This window comes from Phalacrocorax carbo, chromosome 4 (genome assembly GCF_963921805.1).
Source record: "Phalacrocorax carbo chromosome 4, bPhaCar2.1, whole genome shotgun sequence".
Classification (NCBI taxonomy): Eukaryota; Metazoa; Chordata; class Aves; order Suliformes; family Phalacrocoracidae; genus Phalacrocorax; species Phalacrocorax carbo.
This window is the reverse complement of record NC_087516.1, coordinates 36,376,207-36,392,822: the sequence shown is the minus strand read 5'-3', so window position 1 is coordinate 36,392,822 and position 16,616 is coordinate 36,376,207. Positions and strand designations below refer to the sequence as shown.

At 42.8% G+C, this 16,616-nt stretch overlaps 1 protein-coding gene across 2 annotated transcripts in view; it reads left to right on the top strand.

Moving 5' to 3' along the window:
• Positions 1-1,062: 1,062 nt before the first annotated feature.
• The window catches only part of SNX25 (sorting nexin 25), a 92,959-nt gene continuing 77,405 nt past the window's right edge, over positions 1,063-16,616 (top strand). For both annotated transcript variants that reach the window (XM_064449606.1, XM_064449605.1), the window contains exons 1-2: positions 1,063-1,830; positions 14,116-14,200. In XM_064449606.1, the coding sequence (XP_064305676.1) occupies positions 1,381-1,830; positions 14,116-14,200 (535 nt within the window). In that variant the 5' untranslated portion in view covers positions 1,063-1,380. The remainder of the gene's footprint in view (positions 1,831-14,115; positions 14,201-16,616) is intronic.

Below are 16,616 nucleotides of genomic sequence, written 5' to 3'. Positions count from 1 at the left end.
AGATCAGGACCTTGGTATTCATACTTTTTCTTCATCAGACTAGTGTAATTCATTTTACAGAAGTAACTTTTTTTACAAAAGTTTTACAGAATGACTAAATCAAAAGGACTCCAACCTCAGCACTAGTAGCTGGTTTAAAAGATAACATTTGGGGCTATTTTGCACATCAAGGCTACCGGAGTAGTGGCAATCTGAAAAGTGCTTCCCAGAAGTCTCAACACCTGCAAACACTTCTACAGTGCTTTCCTTTCTTAACAGGATATCTGCTCTTAAAATGAAGCCCATGACTGAATGCTTGTAAATCCACTTTTGCACAGCCTAGCTTCCTTGAGAAGAGCATTGCCCTTTACCCCTGCTAGGAGGAGATCAAGGCCTCCTGCTTTGGCTGCGGTTGGTCGCTGCCACGAACCTGCAAATACAGAGGAGCTGTAACTCCACCGTGCCTGTTGCGAGGTGAACGTGCAGCCCCAGGCAGGGCTGAAGTATGGCGAGGCTTTGGCCATTCGAGGAGTTTGTTCTCAGAACCTGCCACAAGCAGTTATAAGAGGGTAGTCAGGGGCTTGCTGGCAGGCTTCGTTTGGGGTACCAGTACTGGGTTGTGCAGAATCAATGTTGTATCGTTTCAGTCGCTTTTCTGTCAACTTTTTACTTCTGATATCCAGTTATTGAAGGCCTCCCTTGGCCGATGGAGGCGGGGTAGGCAGCGGGGCACGCACAGCGCTCACTCAGGAGGGGGCCGGGACTTCAGAGGTGCCCCGCGTCGAGGCTTTGTCCCGCGCTCGGGCCTCGGTGCTGCCGTCGGACCATCCCGGGCCCCGCCTGCGGGCTGCAGCCCCCGCTCTGGCGGTGCCGGCGGGGCGCCCGGCAGCCTTCGGCGGGCTCGGCTCCACACGGCCGCCAGCGGGGGTCCCCGCGGGGAGGCTCCTTCCCCTCCTCGCTTCGTCCGAGCGTAGTTGTTTCCCACCCCTGCGCGGGGCAGGGCGGCCGGGCAGGGCCCCGCCGTGGGGCGGCGCGGCGCGGCTGGCGCACATGTCCCCGGCCCGCCCGCCCGGCCGCCAGGCACCGCCCCCGCCTCCCCCCCTCCCGGCCACCGAGCGGCGCGGCGGGGCCTCCCCGGCTGCCGGCACGGCGCTAGGCTCCCGCCGCCCACCGGCGGGCAGCGCTGCCCCCTCGGCGGCCGCCAGGAAGCGGCCGGGCCGCCGTGCAGCCGCCTGCCGCCGGGCATGAGCTCCGGCTCCCCCGGCGGCCGCAGCGGTGCCGGTGGCAGCGGGCGGTGGAGGAGGCGGTGGCGGAGGAGGGGGGGGTGCCCGGGAACGGCGACCTTCGCAGGGGGCCGCCACGGCGGGAGATGCTCTTGCTCCCAACGGCGCCAGGAGCAGCATGTTCCCCGGTGCCGACAGCGCTAGTAGCACGGCCGGGCAGCCCGAGGTGGCGGGGGCCGCCGCCGCCCCCGGCCCGCTGGGGTCGCACGGCCCCAGCGGCGAGGCCGGACGCCGCAGCGCCCCGGCGGCCGCCGCTGTGGCTGGCGGCGGCGGCGAGGAGGAGGCGGCGGAAGACGAGGAGGACGAGGATCCCGGCTCGTCCCGCTTCGTGCTGGCGGCGGGGTTGGGGCTGCTGGCCGTGTCCGTCGTCCGCCTGGGGCAGGAGCGGGCCGAGGCGGGGGGCGGCGGGCCGCCGTGCCTGGCCCTGCTGCTGCTCCGCCTCGCCCTCTACGCGGGCTGCGCCGCCGCCGCCGCCGCGCTGGGCACCCTGATCGTCCTGCTGTGTCGCGGCCGCCGCCTGCCGCCGCCGGACTTCGCCGCCGCAGCTCCGGCCCTGCGGGTCGCAGGGGTAAGTAGCGGCGGGGGAGCGGGGCGGAGGTGGCGCGGCCCTCGCTCCGCCGCGGAGAGCCGGGCCGCCGGAACGTCCCGGTGTCCCGCCGCGAGAGCCTGCCCGCTCTGCTGTTCGTCGGGGCTTCAGGTGGGAAAAGTTGTGCTGGCGGGTAGCAGGCGTGCAGGAAAAATCAAGACTTTGTTCTGAGAGAGACCTTCGGGTTGCGGGAACGCTCGTACGGCAATTTGTTGTTGGCTGTGTCTCAAATCCCTTTCTGCTCCTGCAGTTGGAATAGTAAGAGAGACGTGCTCGGAGAACCAGCATAGAGCGTTGCCTAAATGCGTGCTCTGAAGTTGGGCAGCTTCAGATAATGTTATCGTAATGCCTTGAGGGAGTGCCAGCATGTTCTCAAACTGCTCCAGACCTCTATACAAAAGATAAATTTATTTTCTGTACGTTTTCTAAAACATACTAATTCCTGTTCATGAGCTCTTTGTAGCTCACTGCTTAGCATTTTTTGGTTTCTTCTGAACGGGACTGGTAGCGCAGGGTATTTGGAGACTGGCTGCAGGTGCTGGTTGAAGTAACTTTCCTCCCATCCGCGCCCCCACCCCCCCATCAAGTCATGCAGTGCTCCGGAGCTGAGCCTAGACAGGCCTGAAAAAACTGCTGCTGGAGATGAGGCTCAGCCTGTGGGTCACAGGGACGTGGGGTTTGACATCACAGCCGGTCGCTCCGCTCGGGCGCCCCTGGCCCCTCACCGGTGAGCTGTAGACCTTTGGTGGGGTGTCAGCATGTGAAGTGCTGCAGCAGTAGACAGCATCACCTAAGAGCTTCTTCACTTTGATAGTGTCACACAGGATACCTGAGAACGCTCTGCAAAGGAAAAGGAACATAATGTGTGCCACCTGGGTGTACAGCCTAGCTGTTCTGGTGACCCAGTTCATTAGGCTTAGTACATGTACTTTTCTTGTTAGCGGCAAGTAAATAGTGCTGTATCTTCTGTGTTTCTGTGGCTGCAGGAGATGTACCTCAATTTGCAGAAAGCAGAGGGTGCTGGCAGGGCAGAGAACGTGTTAGAAATCACTTGCTGATACAGTTGACTGTCTTTCCATCTTGCCAATCAAATCAACTAACGACTTGCATGCAGTGGTGGTGTATTCCTTCATTCTTCGATCTAGGGAGGGAAAGAGCCTGTGTTTGTGAGCAATACATTTTCCCAGGCCTGCATTTAATGGAAACTGGCAGGACATTATTGTCCGTAGAAGGGATGGTTTTGCCAGGGGTTGGTAACATCCATGAATAATCCAACTCGCAAAGGTGCGTTTAGGATCTATTTGTGGCAGTGGGTGTGTGGGATACGTGTTTCGTCTTCTTGGTAGACTTATTTTAAATCCTCTTTGCTTTGAAGACCCAACATCATGCTCAGCTTTTTGAAGGGAGTAAAGAATAAGTAGCGTGTGTGAGAGTTAGAAGTGGGGAATGGGGAAGTGAGAAGATGTAACGGGTGAAGTCAACAAGTGATAAGCAGAAGGCACCTGTTCTGTGTGTAGCATATTAAGCAGGTACAGCTAGGGATTGTTCAGCTGGTTTTTGTCATAGGAATGCTGGGGAGTAAATGTGTGTTAGGTGCATAAGCACCTCAGTGGTAAAGGACTACATGCTTTTGTGTTTCACCATTCAACTACCTTACTCCAAGTTGGGGGGGGGGGGCGGAAGATTGCAACAGTAATAAATTCCCATTGCTTTCAGTTTTGCAAGATTTCAGTGATAATTCCATAGTTCCAGTGACGTTTATGTGCTGCTATACTTAATCTGAACATCTGAATGTGTGTTAATTTACTTTTAAGAGAATGTATTGTGTACATACTACAAAAAAATCTTTGTATAAACTTAGTGACTGAAATCTCCCTGCTACTGCACTGAGAAGCAACTTTCAGATTTGTCGAACAGCCAAAGAATTGAAGAAAAAATTAAATTTATTGTTCTCTTTCTCCCCCTTTGTGAAAAACATAATACAGAAGCCTACTGAACAGGAGTGAAACTAGACCTGTCTGGAGACAAATACAGTCCCTTCAGTTACTATACTGTATGCACTTTCTTTTTGTGGTATGTTACTGCCTGTTTCTCTTCAAGATGTTCTCCTATTGTGTCCATCCATTGGATTTGTGTATGTAAATAGTGCACACCTGTTCTTGCTTTGTGTGGTCTAATATGTGGTGTTTGGATTTATTATAGCTCTATGGTAATGTGTTCGTTGTTTCAGGAGGGAATTGAAATCTGGCATTTAAAAGTCACCGCTAAAGCAGCGGTACCTGCTGCAAGCCTTATTCCTGATTGTTTCTTTGCTTTCTCCCTGATTCAGTTAAAATTTTTCTTCCTCTTTGCACTGTTCTCAAAATTTAACCTGGCTATATGAAAGGGACTGTCAAAACAGGAGTGAGGTATTTTACCCTTTCCATTTAGAAGCTGTAATTCCAGGCTTTTCATCTGGGTTTCTTATGCCTTCAATTTACAGTTTTGTTGACTTCTTTCTGATACAAAATGGCTTCAGGGCTGCAAAGCTCCTTGACATACTTTTTCTGAACTCAGTTTTGTATATGTTTAGCGGATTTCCTGATTGGTGCTTCAGCAACATGTAGGTAAAGAAAATAATAGTGTCTATGTAGGCACCATATAGAAATGTAGACCATTCACTAAAATGTTTATTGCAAAGTTTCCTCCATACATCTTTCTCTGAAAAATTTGTAGGTTAATCTTTCTATTATACATCCTCTTGTATTTACACTGCTTTATTATCAGTCAGTTGTTACTCTCCCATTTTTCATATGAGAGCCTTATGATCTTTTCTGGGAACCGGTAGTAGGATGACTGTAAAGCTAGAATTTCTTCAGCCTTGTGTCTTTTCCTAAAGATTAGGGAAGAAACCTCCATTGACCTAATAAGTTTTTGGTGTGTGGTTTGTGTTTTTTTTTTTTTTTTTTTTTTTTTGTAGAGTCTTATGGCTGGCATCTTACTCTGCATATGTACATGAACTCAAGGCAGATAGGCTCATTTTTTGTTCTTTGATTTTTCACATTGGGGTTAACAAATGAGGAAACACTAAGTATTCAGTAATAAATATTTGCTCTAGTGGGAGTCAGACTAAGCTCTTGGAAAGTGAGTGGGAGTACTTCTTATCAACTTCAAAGGGGCTTGGTTCGAGTTCTTTATGCTGTGCTGGAAAAAAGTGAGAACTTACGAAAAACTCCGTCTTGCAAGCACTTACAATGTGAGTTTAGTGCTGTTGATTTTCAGGGATCTGGTCGTGCAAGCGTAGAACTTGGGTGAGGAAGCGCTGTGTTGTGTGTTTGGACTTCAGAAGAACAAAGTGTATGCCTTTTTTTCATTTTGCTTGAACTTGCTACTAGAGAAGCCATCCTTCCAAATGTGAAACTGCTTTGTCCTAAATATTGTTTGTGTAACCCCTTTGGGACTTGAAAGGTGAAGGCTTTCTGCTGAAGTCAGGAATCTCAGCAGGAGCGTTTGAAATCTGCAGAGAACTACAAAGCAAGGTGTGCAACTTTTATCACCATGATGAGGTGTGCTTTCGACACAGTCTTACTGTATGTGAGAGCTCTGATCACAAGGTGTACCAGGGCAGTCTTTTGGCTTCCACATAAAACCTTGTGTTTCTTCCATGTCTTTTATGTGTTTATTGGGAAGAGAAGTGTACAGGCAACTCATAATATTTTTACTTACTAATTTAAGTACTTTCAGGCATATTGGTAAATCGTTTATATTGATATTGAAATAGTGCAACTTGAACGACACCATGAAATTGTACATTATGTTATCATCAGGTATTTTTCAGCACTTCTCAAGAGCTGTTTTAGGACAAGATTATTTGTGGTGGAGGAGGACAGCAAAATGCAAGACAGCCAAAAGGCATGGTGACCCAATTGTACCTTTATTAAAAATGTCTGTCTCAGCGGGGATTTTCACTTTTCAAATATCAGTGGACTACCTCACACCAAAGATAGCCCTTGAAGTGACTTGTTAGAACACGTGTCACCTTTTTAAATTCAAGCCTGTTCCCTACGTGACTGTTAACTTGTGTGGTTGTAGGGGAGATGGCTTTGACTCATGTGAAGAACCACGTTAACCAAGTTAGTAGGAAGGAAAACACATTTTCCTGTGTTTCCAGTATGAGTTGTTTCTCTGCCAAAAAAACTGGCAGGACAGAGTTTTCTTTTTAGCATAGTGCTTTGACTCTGGTTCAAAGCAAAAACTCTGAATAATAGAGAGTTGGGTTATCAACTTTGTTTCAATAATGCATAACCCAAGGATGATTTAGATTTAAGTGCCGCATTTTAAATTCGGATTAAATGAATGACATTCTGTATAGAGAATGATCTACCTAGTCTGTCCTGCAGCACTTCCAGAAAGATAATAAACTGTTTTTCCAGCAAAAAGGCTATGCTGATTCTAATGTCCTGGTTTTGGTTTCCTATGATTAACTGCTGCCAATGATTTTGAGTATTGCTTTAAAACTCTGCTCCTGACATATTTGGTCCCTCTTGTTCACTTCTGTTTAGCAGCTCTCCATTTTCAGAAATAGCTTACTCTTACTTTTGGGCCCTGAGGGAGACATGTGACCATGTTGTATGATCTGAAGGCTTGTTCCGTCTTTGAACGTGGACTCTTTTGTGAATCTGGCATTAATGGGAGGGTAAATCTTGACAAAAATTGGTTTAAAAAATAAATCTCAGTAGAATCATGGCTAAATCTTTTCTCATTGGATCAGGTAATTGCTGAAATCTCTGGATCCTGAAAATAGTACTGTTTCTTATTTAAGCCATAGGAGGATAAGTAGTGAGATCATTAGAAATGGTCTGAGGGGTTCAGTTGGGATGGAAACTTAACCTAGGTTGAGTATCTGCCATGGTATCCAAGCCAAGTGCTCTGCTCTTTTTGAGGAACATAGGGGAAGTGGAGAGAAAGAACATGCAGTTTTATTTTTCTTTCACTGTTGGACTTTTTCCATCAGATGAAGCTTGCAAAGGTAAGCTTGTGGGAGCCCCAGCAGCTGTAGGAAGTGGAAGGTTTGCCATCTGTGAGCATCAATTTCAAGCATGATGCAAAGCAGTTCTTGAGGTAATGAGCAGTTTGGAGCAGCTGTGAGGGAGAGGAGAAACTTCCTAACTCCTTTCAGTCTTGATCTTTACAGCTTAGTAAGTCTTCAAAAGTATTTATGGGGGTTTTCATCAACCTAAAGCCAAGCATGTTCTATGGTCTGTCTCATTTTCTGGCCCATTAGGGTATATTGAGGGCTCTGAGATTGCTGGATTTTTGCTGTTACTCACACCAGTCATTACAGTCTCTGCTTGCTGCTCTTCTGTACTGCTTGTTTTAGATCCTCGAAGGCTTACAACCAAATATTCTGATCTACTGCCATTCTTTTAGTTTATCAGTTCTTTCTGGATTGAAAGGAGAGGACATGTTTAAGTTTGGTTTAACAGAACTGAGAGTCTGATACTTCTGTTCTTAGTGCTGTCTCCTGTATAGGCAGGTCAACAGTCAGCTTTTGATGATACAGGTGAGTTTACTATAGGCAAGTCATGAAGTTAAAATCATGAAAAGATACTGTAGCATTGCCTACCAATTTCAGGAATATTTTAAAACTTAAAACTGCGTGAATCTCAAATGTTCAGTTACAGTTCAGTGGGGGCCTGTTAGACTTTAGGGCCTGTATTTTGGACATGTCTGGTACAGTTTACTTTTAGGGATCTGTGCAATACCTGTTATCCTTAGGGATGTAGAAGCTTTTTCGGATTTGAAGCTTTGTTAGGCCTGCATACGTTGATTACCTGCAGGCGTGAATTTGAAGTGATAACTCTAGTCTCACATGAGACTGATCTCAGGAAGTAAAATGTTTTTCAGACTCTACGTCTCAATCATCTGTCCCATAACTCCTTAGTGGTGAGCAGACTTCATCTTCCACACAGCCTTTATCAATCATCTATACTTAGAGATTTCTTGTCTTGTCATGCAACCCTTTCTGTCTCCTTCGACTGTACCCTGTGTTGTCTTTAGCTCTGCATTGTATTGTGTTTGACACTTAATTTTCTCAACATTGTGTTAGATTGACGTTTCATATTTTGCTGTGAATCAGGCTGCTTTTACCTTTGTAGGGACTGCTTCTCACTTGAAAAGTGTTTTATTACTGACATTGTAACTAGGGAGCTAGTTCATTTCTCCTGATAATGAAGCCACGCTGAGACAGTAAGACAGATGGGTGGCGGGCTCATTGGGATCTTGCTGTCCATGTCTCTGGTAGGGGAGTCCTAAAGGTGGAATCAAAACCTCTGTAACGAGGTCAAGAGTGACAGCATCTTGGCACTCAAGATACGCTTTTGGACTGAAAGTGCTGTACATGTGTATCGGAAACATTCTGAAAATAAAATCCGATCAAGTTCCTCCTTATTGCCAGGTCTTCGTTCCTTCTTGCTCTGCAAAGGACAGCAGCAGAATCTACCCAAGGAAGAGGAAGTTATGTATAATACTAATCCTTTTCCAAGTTGCCACCCTGTTAAGTGGTTTTAAAAAAAATTGTATAGTAATAAGGGAACAAGTTTGTCTTCTGTCGAGGGGAGGTTTGTATGACCATTCTGTACCATTTTTTTCCCTATTAAGCATGCACAGTGAAAGAGAACAGGTTAACGTTAATGAAATTAATGACAATTCATTCTGCGTGTTTTGTAATATTCTGTTAAAAAGGCAGAACACCCTTTCTTTATATGGTGAAAAATCATGTGGGAGGGAGGGTACAGCAGGAGACAACACAGGAGTTTCTCTCTGATTGTCAAGTTGAGGCTCTGCAGCTGAGGCATGAGTCTGTGCAGGTTTTTCTGGCTTGCCAGCAGTTCAGTTTTCATAGCACATGGCTCTTTTAGCCTTGAAGTACAGGCCATAGGTTCTTGTTGTCTGTTTTTAACAGAGGAGAGCATGGAGATATTCAGTAGAATGGGGCTGTGCATGTATGCCGAGAATTTATGTAAGCCTTTATTTTGATGGTGATATTAAAGATCCCAGTGGAGAATAATGCTCTATTTCTTGCTGAGCAGAAATTTAAATGCTAACTTGCTGATTATTTCTTAGCTGAAGTGATGAGAATGAAAGTATTACCTGAGATAAGCTTCATTTTCATGTAATACCAGACAGATAAGAATATGAAATATCAAGTGAAGGAAGTTCTGCCCTGATTATAAAGTTTTTATGCTGCTAGAGTTTTATCAGTTTTGAACACAGTACGTTTAAGATAGAAGATCCCTATATAATGAATACAGTTTACATGTTCCAGAATCTACTATGTTAGTAGAAATAAGATGTGCTGATATTACAAAATCATTATTGAGATAATGATGCTTAACATAATAGGATTAACATGCTTTAAGTATGTTGATTTTTAAATTGCTAGTTATAGTATCCCTTGATACATGTAGATTAATGCTTAATGTGACAGACATACTTTTAAATCTAAAGTAGAACTATAGGTATTAATTTAAAATATTAACTCTTGTGAATAGAAGATTTATTTTTGCATCATAGGTTGAAGTAATATTTACTACTATAAGAAAACATCTATCTGGATCATTTAAGGCTGAATTTATGGAGAGTTCAGCAAAGTATTACTTGAATCTGTGACTCTATCACCCAAGTCCAATCTGGTGTTAATGTATGTTTTACAAAGAAGAAAGTTAATAGGGCAGCAGTGTGTGGAGCAAGTAGCTATGAGTAACTGGATAGGTCTTGTATGCTGAATTAAATCTAGTCTTTGCCTTTTAGATTGGTGATTAAACGGAGCGTCTCATGCACAATGCCCATTTATATTGTGGGATCTGTCCTGAGCTCTGTTCTAGTTTTGTTGTAATTGAGTTAATAGAAATAATTGTTGATTTTTCTCTGCTTCTGGCTTTAATTCTATGGCAGAGTAAGTCTGTGTGTGGCATGCCCATAGCAGGTGCCTGACTTTCTGCTGTTATGTTTTCAGAATTGTGTTTGAGTGTTGCGGATGGATTTCTTGATAATGGAAGGTATTCCTGTGTTCTGTGCTTTGCCATATATTCAGTGTAGTTGTTGAAACACCTTAATTCTTTATTATTTAACATCTATTGTTTCCTTCAAAACTAATTTAAAATTACTTAAATGTAATTTATTGGTTTAAACAATTTAATTTTTGCATCTGTAGGAGATCGAACCTAAGACAAAGTTCCAGGCTCAATGCCGGCCTTGGGTTTTTTTTTCCTGGGCCTTTGAGATTGTTGTTGTCTGTGTCTTAAACTGTTCTCAAAAGTATCAAACAATGAGTGTTAATTCAAAAGTCTCCAGGAAATACATGCATCCTTTTTTTTTCAGCCTGTAAACAAAGTCAGAATTGTGGAAAACTTGAACTCTTGGAGGAAACAGGCCTCCCTGTTTGTTAGCAACCTCATTCTCCCCATGTGCTTTCCAAATGTGTTCCACCCCTACCCCTTAAAGTAATTTTGTCAAGCCTTACTGAAGTTTCTGTCTGGTTTCTGTCGTTCTTCAACAGGGAACGCTACAGAGTGGACCCTGATTTTTTGGGGGGGCTAAGACAGTGCAAGGCAGGACTAATGGGGAACATACCAGGTTTTAATCAGTATAACAGAGCATCTGACCTAGAGCTTTGACTGTGTTAAATCCATTTATGAACATCTTTGGCTCAGTCAGGGTTATGCCAACTGTTTCATGAAATGTAGCACCGTTTTCTTTCAGATGAGCGGCATGAAGAAAAATGTGAAAACATTCAAGTCTAGGCTTTCTAGCTGAACCTGTTCTCTGCTTACATCCTCCATCTGACTTAAGGCAGGGGTGGGAAGAAAATCTTCCAGTGAAATCTACTGGATTTTTCATTCTCTCAGCTGTTAGAGCTGAGTTTGGGCTGTGAATTTTCCTTCTGTTATCACAGGTGCTGGTGAACCTGTGTGACCGGTTTGGTACTGTTGGGTTTAAGGTGTTTGTTGCTGTACGTCAGGCAACTCAGGGGTGCCTGTTAGTTTTTTTTTCCCAGTTAATTCATATTATTGTTCTCACAGAAACAAATTTTTTTAAAAGCAAATCCAAGCTAACAAGACTGAAGACTTGATTCTGCTAAATGCAAGTTTGTGAGACTGAAAGGAAAAACGGAGTTTGATCAGCTGTTTTAGAGAAGGCAACTTAAGTTCTGATCCATTGTCAGTCACTAAATTAAATTAACAGTGCTTTGAAGGAGCATTAAGAATCATAGAATAGTTCAGGTTGGAAGGAATGTCTGGAGGGCACCTAGCCTACCCTCCTGCTCTGAGTGGGTCCGACTAGGGAAGGCTGCTCAGGGCTTTCTCCTGTCGAATTTTGAATATCTCCCAAGGATGCAGACTCCACAGCCTCTCAGCACCCCCATTCAGATATTTCACCAGCCTCATAATTAAAATACTTTTGCCTTGTAAGTGATGGGAGTTTCCTGTGTTGCAGCCTTCCCTCTTGTCCTGTGCATCTGCAAGAAGAGTCTGTCTCGTTCTTCTCTGTACCCTCTTGTTTGGTAGTCAGAGATGGCAATAAGGTCTCCCCTGAACTGTTTTTTCTTAAGCCTGGACTAACCCAACCAACATCACTCCAATGCATTTAAACATTCCTATTTATTCAAATGTTAGTTTCTCATCTGTTCTTGAAAATTGGCTTTTAAACAAAGTTGAAACCTTATTTTTAAACACGGTTTGTTTCTTGCTCTGTGCGTGTCTCTGACCGTTTATGGTGGTGTATGCAATACCTCTGTGAGTATGGAAAATTTCTCAGAAAATCCAACACACCATGCATCTTCCTTTGCCCTTCAGTAATTACATTAATGCAGCAGCAAAATCACCATTGCTAGTGGTGGAATTCACTTCTTTTAAATTCTTTTTGATCACTTACATTACTTGAAATTCTCCATGTTAGACATCCATGTTACTCTTTTTTTAATCAAAAGCTGGTGCCTTTTAGAAGTCAAATGTACCAACCATAGAGGATGTTCTCAATGAAATACGTTCTTGCAAGCTGAAATGTGAGTTTGTATCTTGGTTTTTAAGAGGCAGCATTTTGCATTTCACTGAGGCAATAAGTCTTCCTTGTTCTTAAAATGACTGTTTAAGCTTGAAGCATGAAAGGATCAGTTCCCGCTTTGTGGCATTGTGTAGATCGGATCGTAGTGTGGTGATGTGGACCCAGCTACTTGCAGAAGGCCCTTTAAAATTTTCTTATCCCAGGTTGTGTTTAAACTAGTTTTGAAAGCAGTAATTTGATTAGCACTTCATGAGAGCGCTTACTGGTGCTTTAGACCGTAAAAAACACTTCCTGCAAACTGTGTACACATGAGAACCGCTGATGCCTAAGTTAGGGCTTGAGGTTACTGACCTCTATGCAGGTATGACTGTTTAGCAGAAGTATGTGTCTTGTAGGATACCAAAGCAAGCGTGGGTGTTAAGGAAGATGGGGTATGCTGAGCATAGAGCTTCAGTCATGATTGTGGCCTTGTGTTTAGGAGCTCTTGGCAGAAAGACCTGAGTGACTTTGCTTAATAGGGCTTTCTCAATCCCTTCCCCCCTCCCCAAATGTATTTGGGATGTTTAATGTCTCTGTGAGTCTGTCTCTTCTCTTTTTAAATTGGAGTGGTTATGAATCATCCCATTTCCTGCTGCAAATAAAGCAGAAAAATCCTGAAGTAATTGTGTGACTAGCATTAACACAGCTTTGTATGGAGAAAGCATGACAACATTAGCAGTTAGAGGTGATGTATTGGAGCCTTACAAATATTGTTGTTAGGTGTTCTTCCACATAGCAAAAATACTTTCTATAGCCATTTAGATGGTTGTGGCTTAAGCTTTTACCAGCATGGTATTCAGGTAAAAGGGGGCCATGAATATCTGTAGTGGTTCACTAATCAGATAATACTCTGTTCTTACTCCTCCTTAACTATAGTTTTGATAGTAAGAGGTGCTGCAAATGGAGGCAAACATGCTGAAATCTTGCTTCTCTTGCCAATGATAGTGTTGCCAAAGCAGGGTGGGGAGAAGAAAACAGCTGGAAGACCACAGCTGTGGTCTCCGAGCAGCGACTGGAAGAAGTCTAGGGAGTATTGCAGCACTCACCCAGAAGCTGGAGCAAACTAACTGTGGGTGGAAGGAGGGCACTCAAGGCCCAGAAAGTATCTGTAGAAATGCTGTGTTAGGTGTGAGAGTCTGAACAGCTTTATTTTGCTGTGGCGTAGTGCTTGGACTCCTTCGCCTGTGTCCCATTAGACGTGCTTTATAGTAGACTCTATGTGCATGTATCTGCAGTAGAAGGAAAACATGTTACACCAAAATACCCTGAGTATTAGTCTGCAAATTGGCTGAAATAATGGCATACTACCTTTAAAAACATTAAAGAGTGTTTTTACTTTAACCCCTCTTAAAGCTTATACTGCTTTCTTATTCTCTGTTTGGTGAATGTTGAAGGGACTGGGATGTTTCTGAAGCGCTGCCTCCTCACTGAGGAGAGTGTGAACGAAGTAAGCTGAGTGGCAGTGGGGTCGTTTTCTGTTTCTGATTTGAATTACACTTCTTTCTGTATAAGGACAGTATGAATCATTGCTTTTTGTCTACACCCTCAAAAATGTTTCTCTGTCTGCCCAGCTGTTTGGACACTATAAGAGCTAATACTTCAAAATAGACAAATGTTTGTATGGTACAGCAGCTTAAAAGGCAGTGGCCAGAAGTGTCTTTAAAGGCAGAAGCCTAAAAGAATGCGAACTAAAATTACTGTAGGAGATCTAAGGGAGATCTGAGAGATCTAACCACTTTTAAAATAGAAGTGGTTTATGAGGCTAAATTAAGTCCATCGTGACAGTAGGCTGTGAAGATGATGTATTTGCTGTTGACCTATCTTTTGGAGATCTTAAAAGCTGTGAAAATACTGAATAGAAGAGTTCCAATTGTTTTATTAAATGCATGTCCTATTCGCAATGCGATGAATTGCAAATGGACACAGTTCCCTTCTACCAAAAAACCCAACTTTGTGATAACATGGCAATTTCTACAGCGTACGTTGTGCGACAGTGGGTATTAATGTGTTTAATGAACAATGTACACAGACAATTGACACTTATCTGTTTTAATCATATGGGGTGACAATGTTTTTATACAAACAACATTATACAGTACTATCACCTTAAATCCCAATTTTATTTCTTCTGTCACTTTTGGTTTATTCCTTCATCTTACGATTACTGTTCTCTTTGAATTTCAGAGTAATTGGTCTGGAAGCTCCCCTGATCCAGTCCAATCAAGGAGAGTGGTCATTTCTCACAACATGGATAAAGCACTGAAAGAAGGTGAGCCTTTGCTTTGACAAAGGAGTATTAGACTCTGAATCATAGAATTGTTTAGGTTGGAAAAGACCTTTAAGATCATCAAGTCCAACAATTAACCTAGCACTGCCAAGTCCACCACTAAACCATGTCCTGAAGCACCACATCTATACATCTTTTAAATACCTCCAGGAATGGTGAGTCAGCCACTTCCCTGGGCAGCTGGACAACCTTTTTGGTGAAGAAATTTTTGCCAATATCTGATCTAAACCTCCCCTGGTGCAACTTGAAGCCATTTCCTCTTCTCCTATTGCTTGTTACTTGGGAGAAGAGATCAGCACCCACCTTGCTTGTCCTCTTAAACCGTGACTGCACAATATTCCAGGATTTTAGATTATGACCCTGGTTTATTTCCTTGTTACAAAACAGAAGTGTAAGGTCTTGGTCTTCCCAGAGATCCACTGTAGTAAGTAATGTGTTGTTGGTTTTGCAATTTTTCTGTTATCTTGTTATTTTAGTGGCTGTTTTTTACAGAAATAGAGTTCTTGATACTTGTGCATGAAATAAAAGGGTAACATTTCAAAGATTCTTGATCTGTTTTTCCTGAACTGATAAATCATGTAGATTCTTGCAAAGAGTCTTCCGATTTAGTGCAATTCTTGTCATGAAGACTGAATCTAAAATCAACATTCATATTCCTGGCTGATATAGTCTATGAAATCTGTGGATCACCAGCACAGTCACTGGGCTTTAGATTGTAAAATGTGAACTATGATCATATAGATTTAAAATAAAGAATAACTACTAATTCTGTGTGTATTTTCAACTGACTTCTGGTAATATAAAATGTTGTAGAACTTGAGATAGTGTTGGAGTTTGAAGCAAAAATTCGTTGATTTGTTACTTAAAAGATTGTGCTAGGTTGGATTTTAAAGATGATTTGGAGGGAAAAACCCTGGCTTGCATATTAAAAGAAAAAAAACTAAAGGGTTGTGCACTGTAGCTTTTAAAATGTATTTATAAAATGTGATGCTATTTGTCTTCTGTAAATATTTTATCTAATTTTGAATGTTTTTTTTTCTTTAAGATTTCTTTGCAGCACTTTTTTTTCTCTGTCGTCACTTCTGGAGAGTATATTTTAAAATTAGCATTGGTTTAAGCAGGTTGGTTGTCTTATGAAAACTTCTTGGGATGTGCAGTGTTTTTAAAGTTACTTTTATTAACAGCTATTAGCAGGATATATAGCTAAATTATAGAATTAGAACACCTTACCTATGTATCATAGTTTGTTTTTAGGCATTGTTTTCACCTGGAATATCTCAGATTAGAGGATTGCTGATGGTGTGAAAAGGATAGTGGCGTCTAAAAATTACATGTATGAAACAAGCGCTGACAAGGTATTTGCTGTATTCTCACATGTGTACTTTACATTTTGGATAACCTGTGCTGGAGTTTGAAATGAAGCCTTGACATAATTGGCGTTAGAGTTAGAAGTAGTGGGATTATCTGCAAACGGACAACAGGTACTGTGCAATACTGGGGGAAAGATAGTTGTGTTACACATCCCTCCTGTTACTTGGACATAGGAGTAAATCATGTGTCTGTAAAACATATGGGAGCTGTCTTCATCTAAGGTATTTATCCCACAGATACCATTCAGTTGGATGCATGAGTCCATCCTTTCTCAGTAATGCTGAAAGTTACTAATATTTAAGTGATTCATTTTGTTCAGAGTTGAGGGCCTTCTGTTGTGACACCTCACTTGCCTTTCTGCTGGCTTTTTTCAGAATTGCGTTTACCCTCCGTTCTCACTTTGAATTTTGGAGAGAAAACTTGTCAGATTTGGTTGTGTTTCTTCCAGGCCTAGGTAACTAACGAAGCCAACTTCTCCTCCATTATGTGGTTTGACAAGGATGAGACTGTACTTTTCACTTACCACCTGTAGACTTAAGCAAGCATTTTGGTTTTGGAAGGAGTCAGAGTTAACTGCAGTTTGAGATAATAAATGAATCACAAAAAGAAACATTTTACCTTTTAATTAAAGTAAAATGATCAGTCTGTCTGAAAATAGACGGGACACATTCCTTGCCCTGGGCCAGTTCTGAAATTTGTAGTTGTCTTGATATTATGAATGCTTTTTTTACAAGTTCGCAGTTAAATAAAACTTTATTTCTAAGGATGTAAAAAAAAAATACTGTCTGTATTTCTGTTTCGTTAGTGCCATACTGTAACGCTACTCAGTCTTTCACTGATGAGGATTGAAGTATTTGTAAATCCCAGGAATTTTTGCCAACTACTTGCTGTCTAAATATAATCTGCTATTCAGCAAAATGCTTTGAGAAATCTCATTCATTTAGTTAGGAGACTTTCATTTCTCTTGAGGTTTTAATCTTGGGGAACAGTTAAGACTCCTACTTGCCACTTGAGGTTTTGAGTTGGT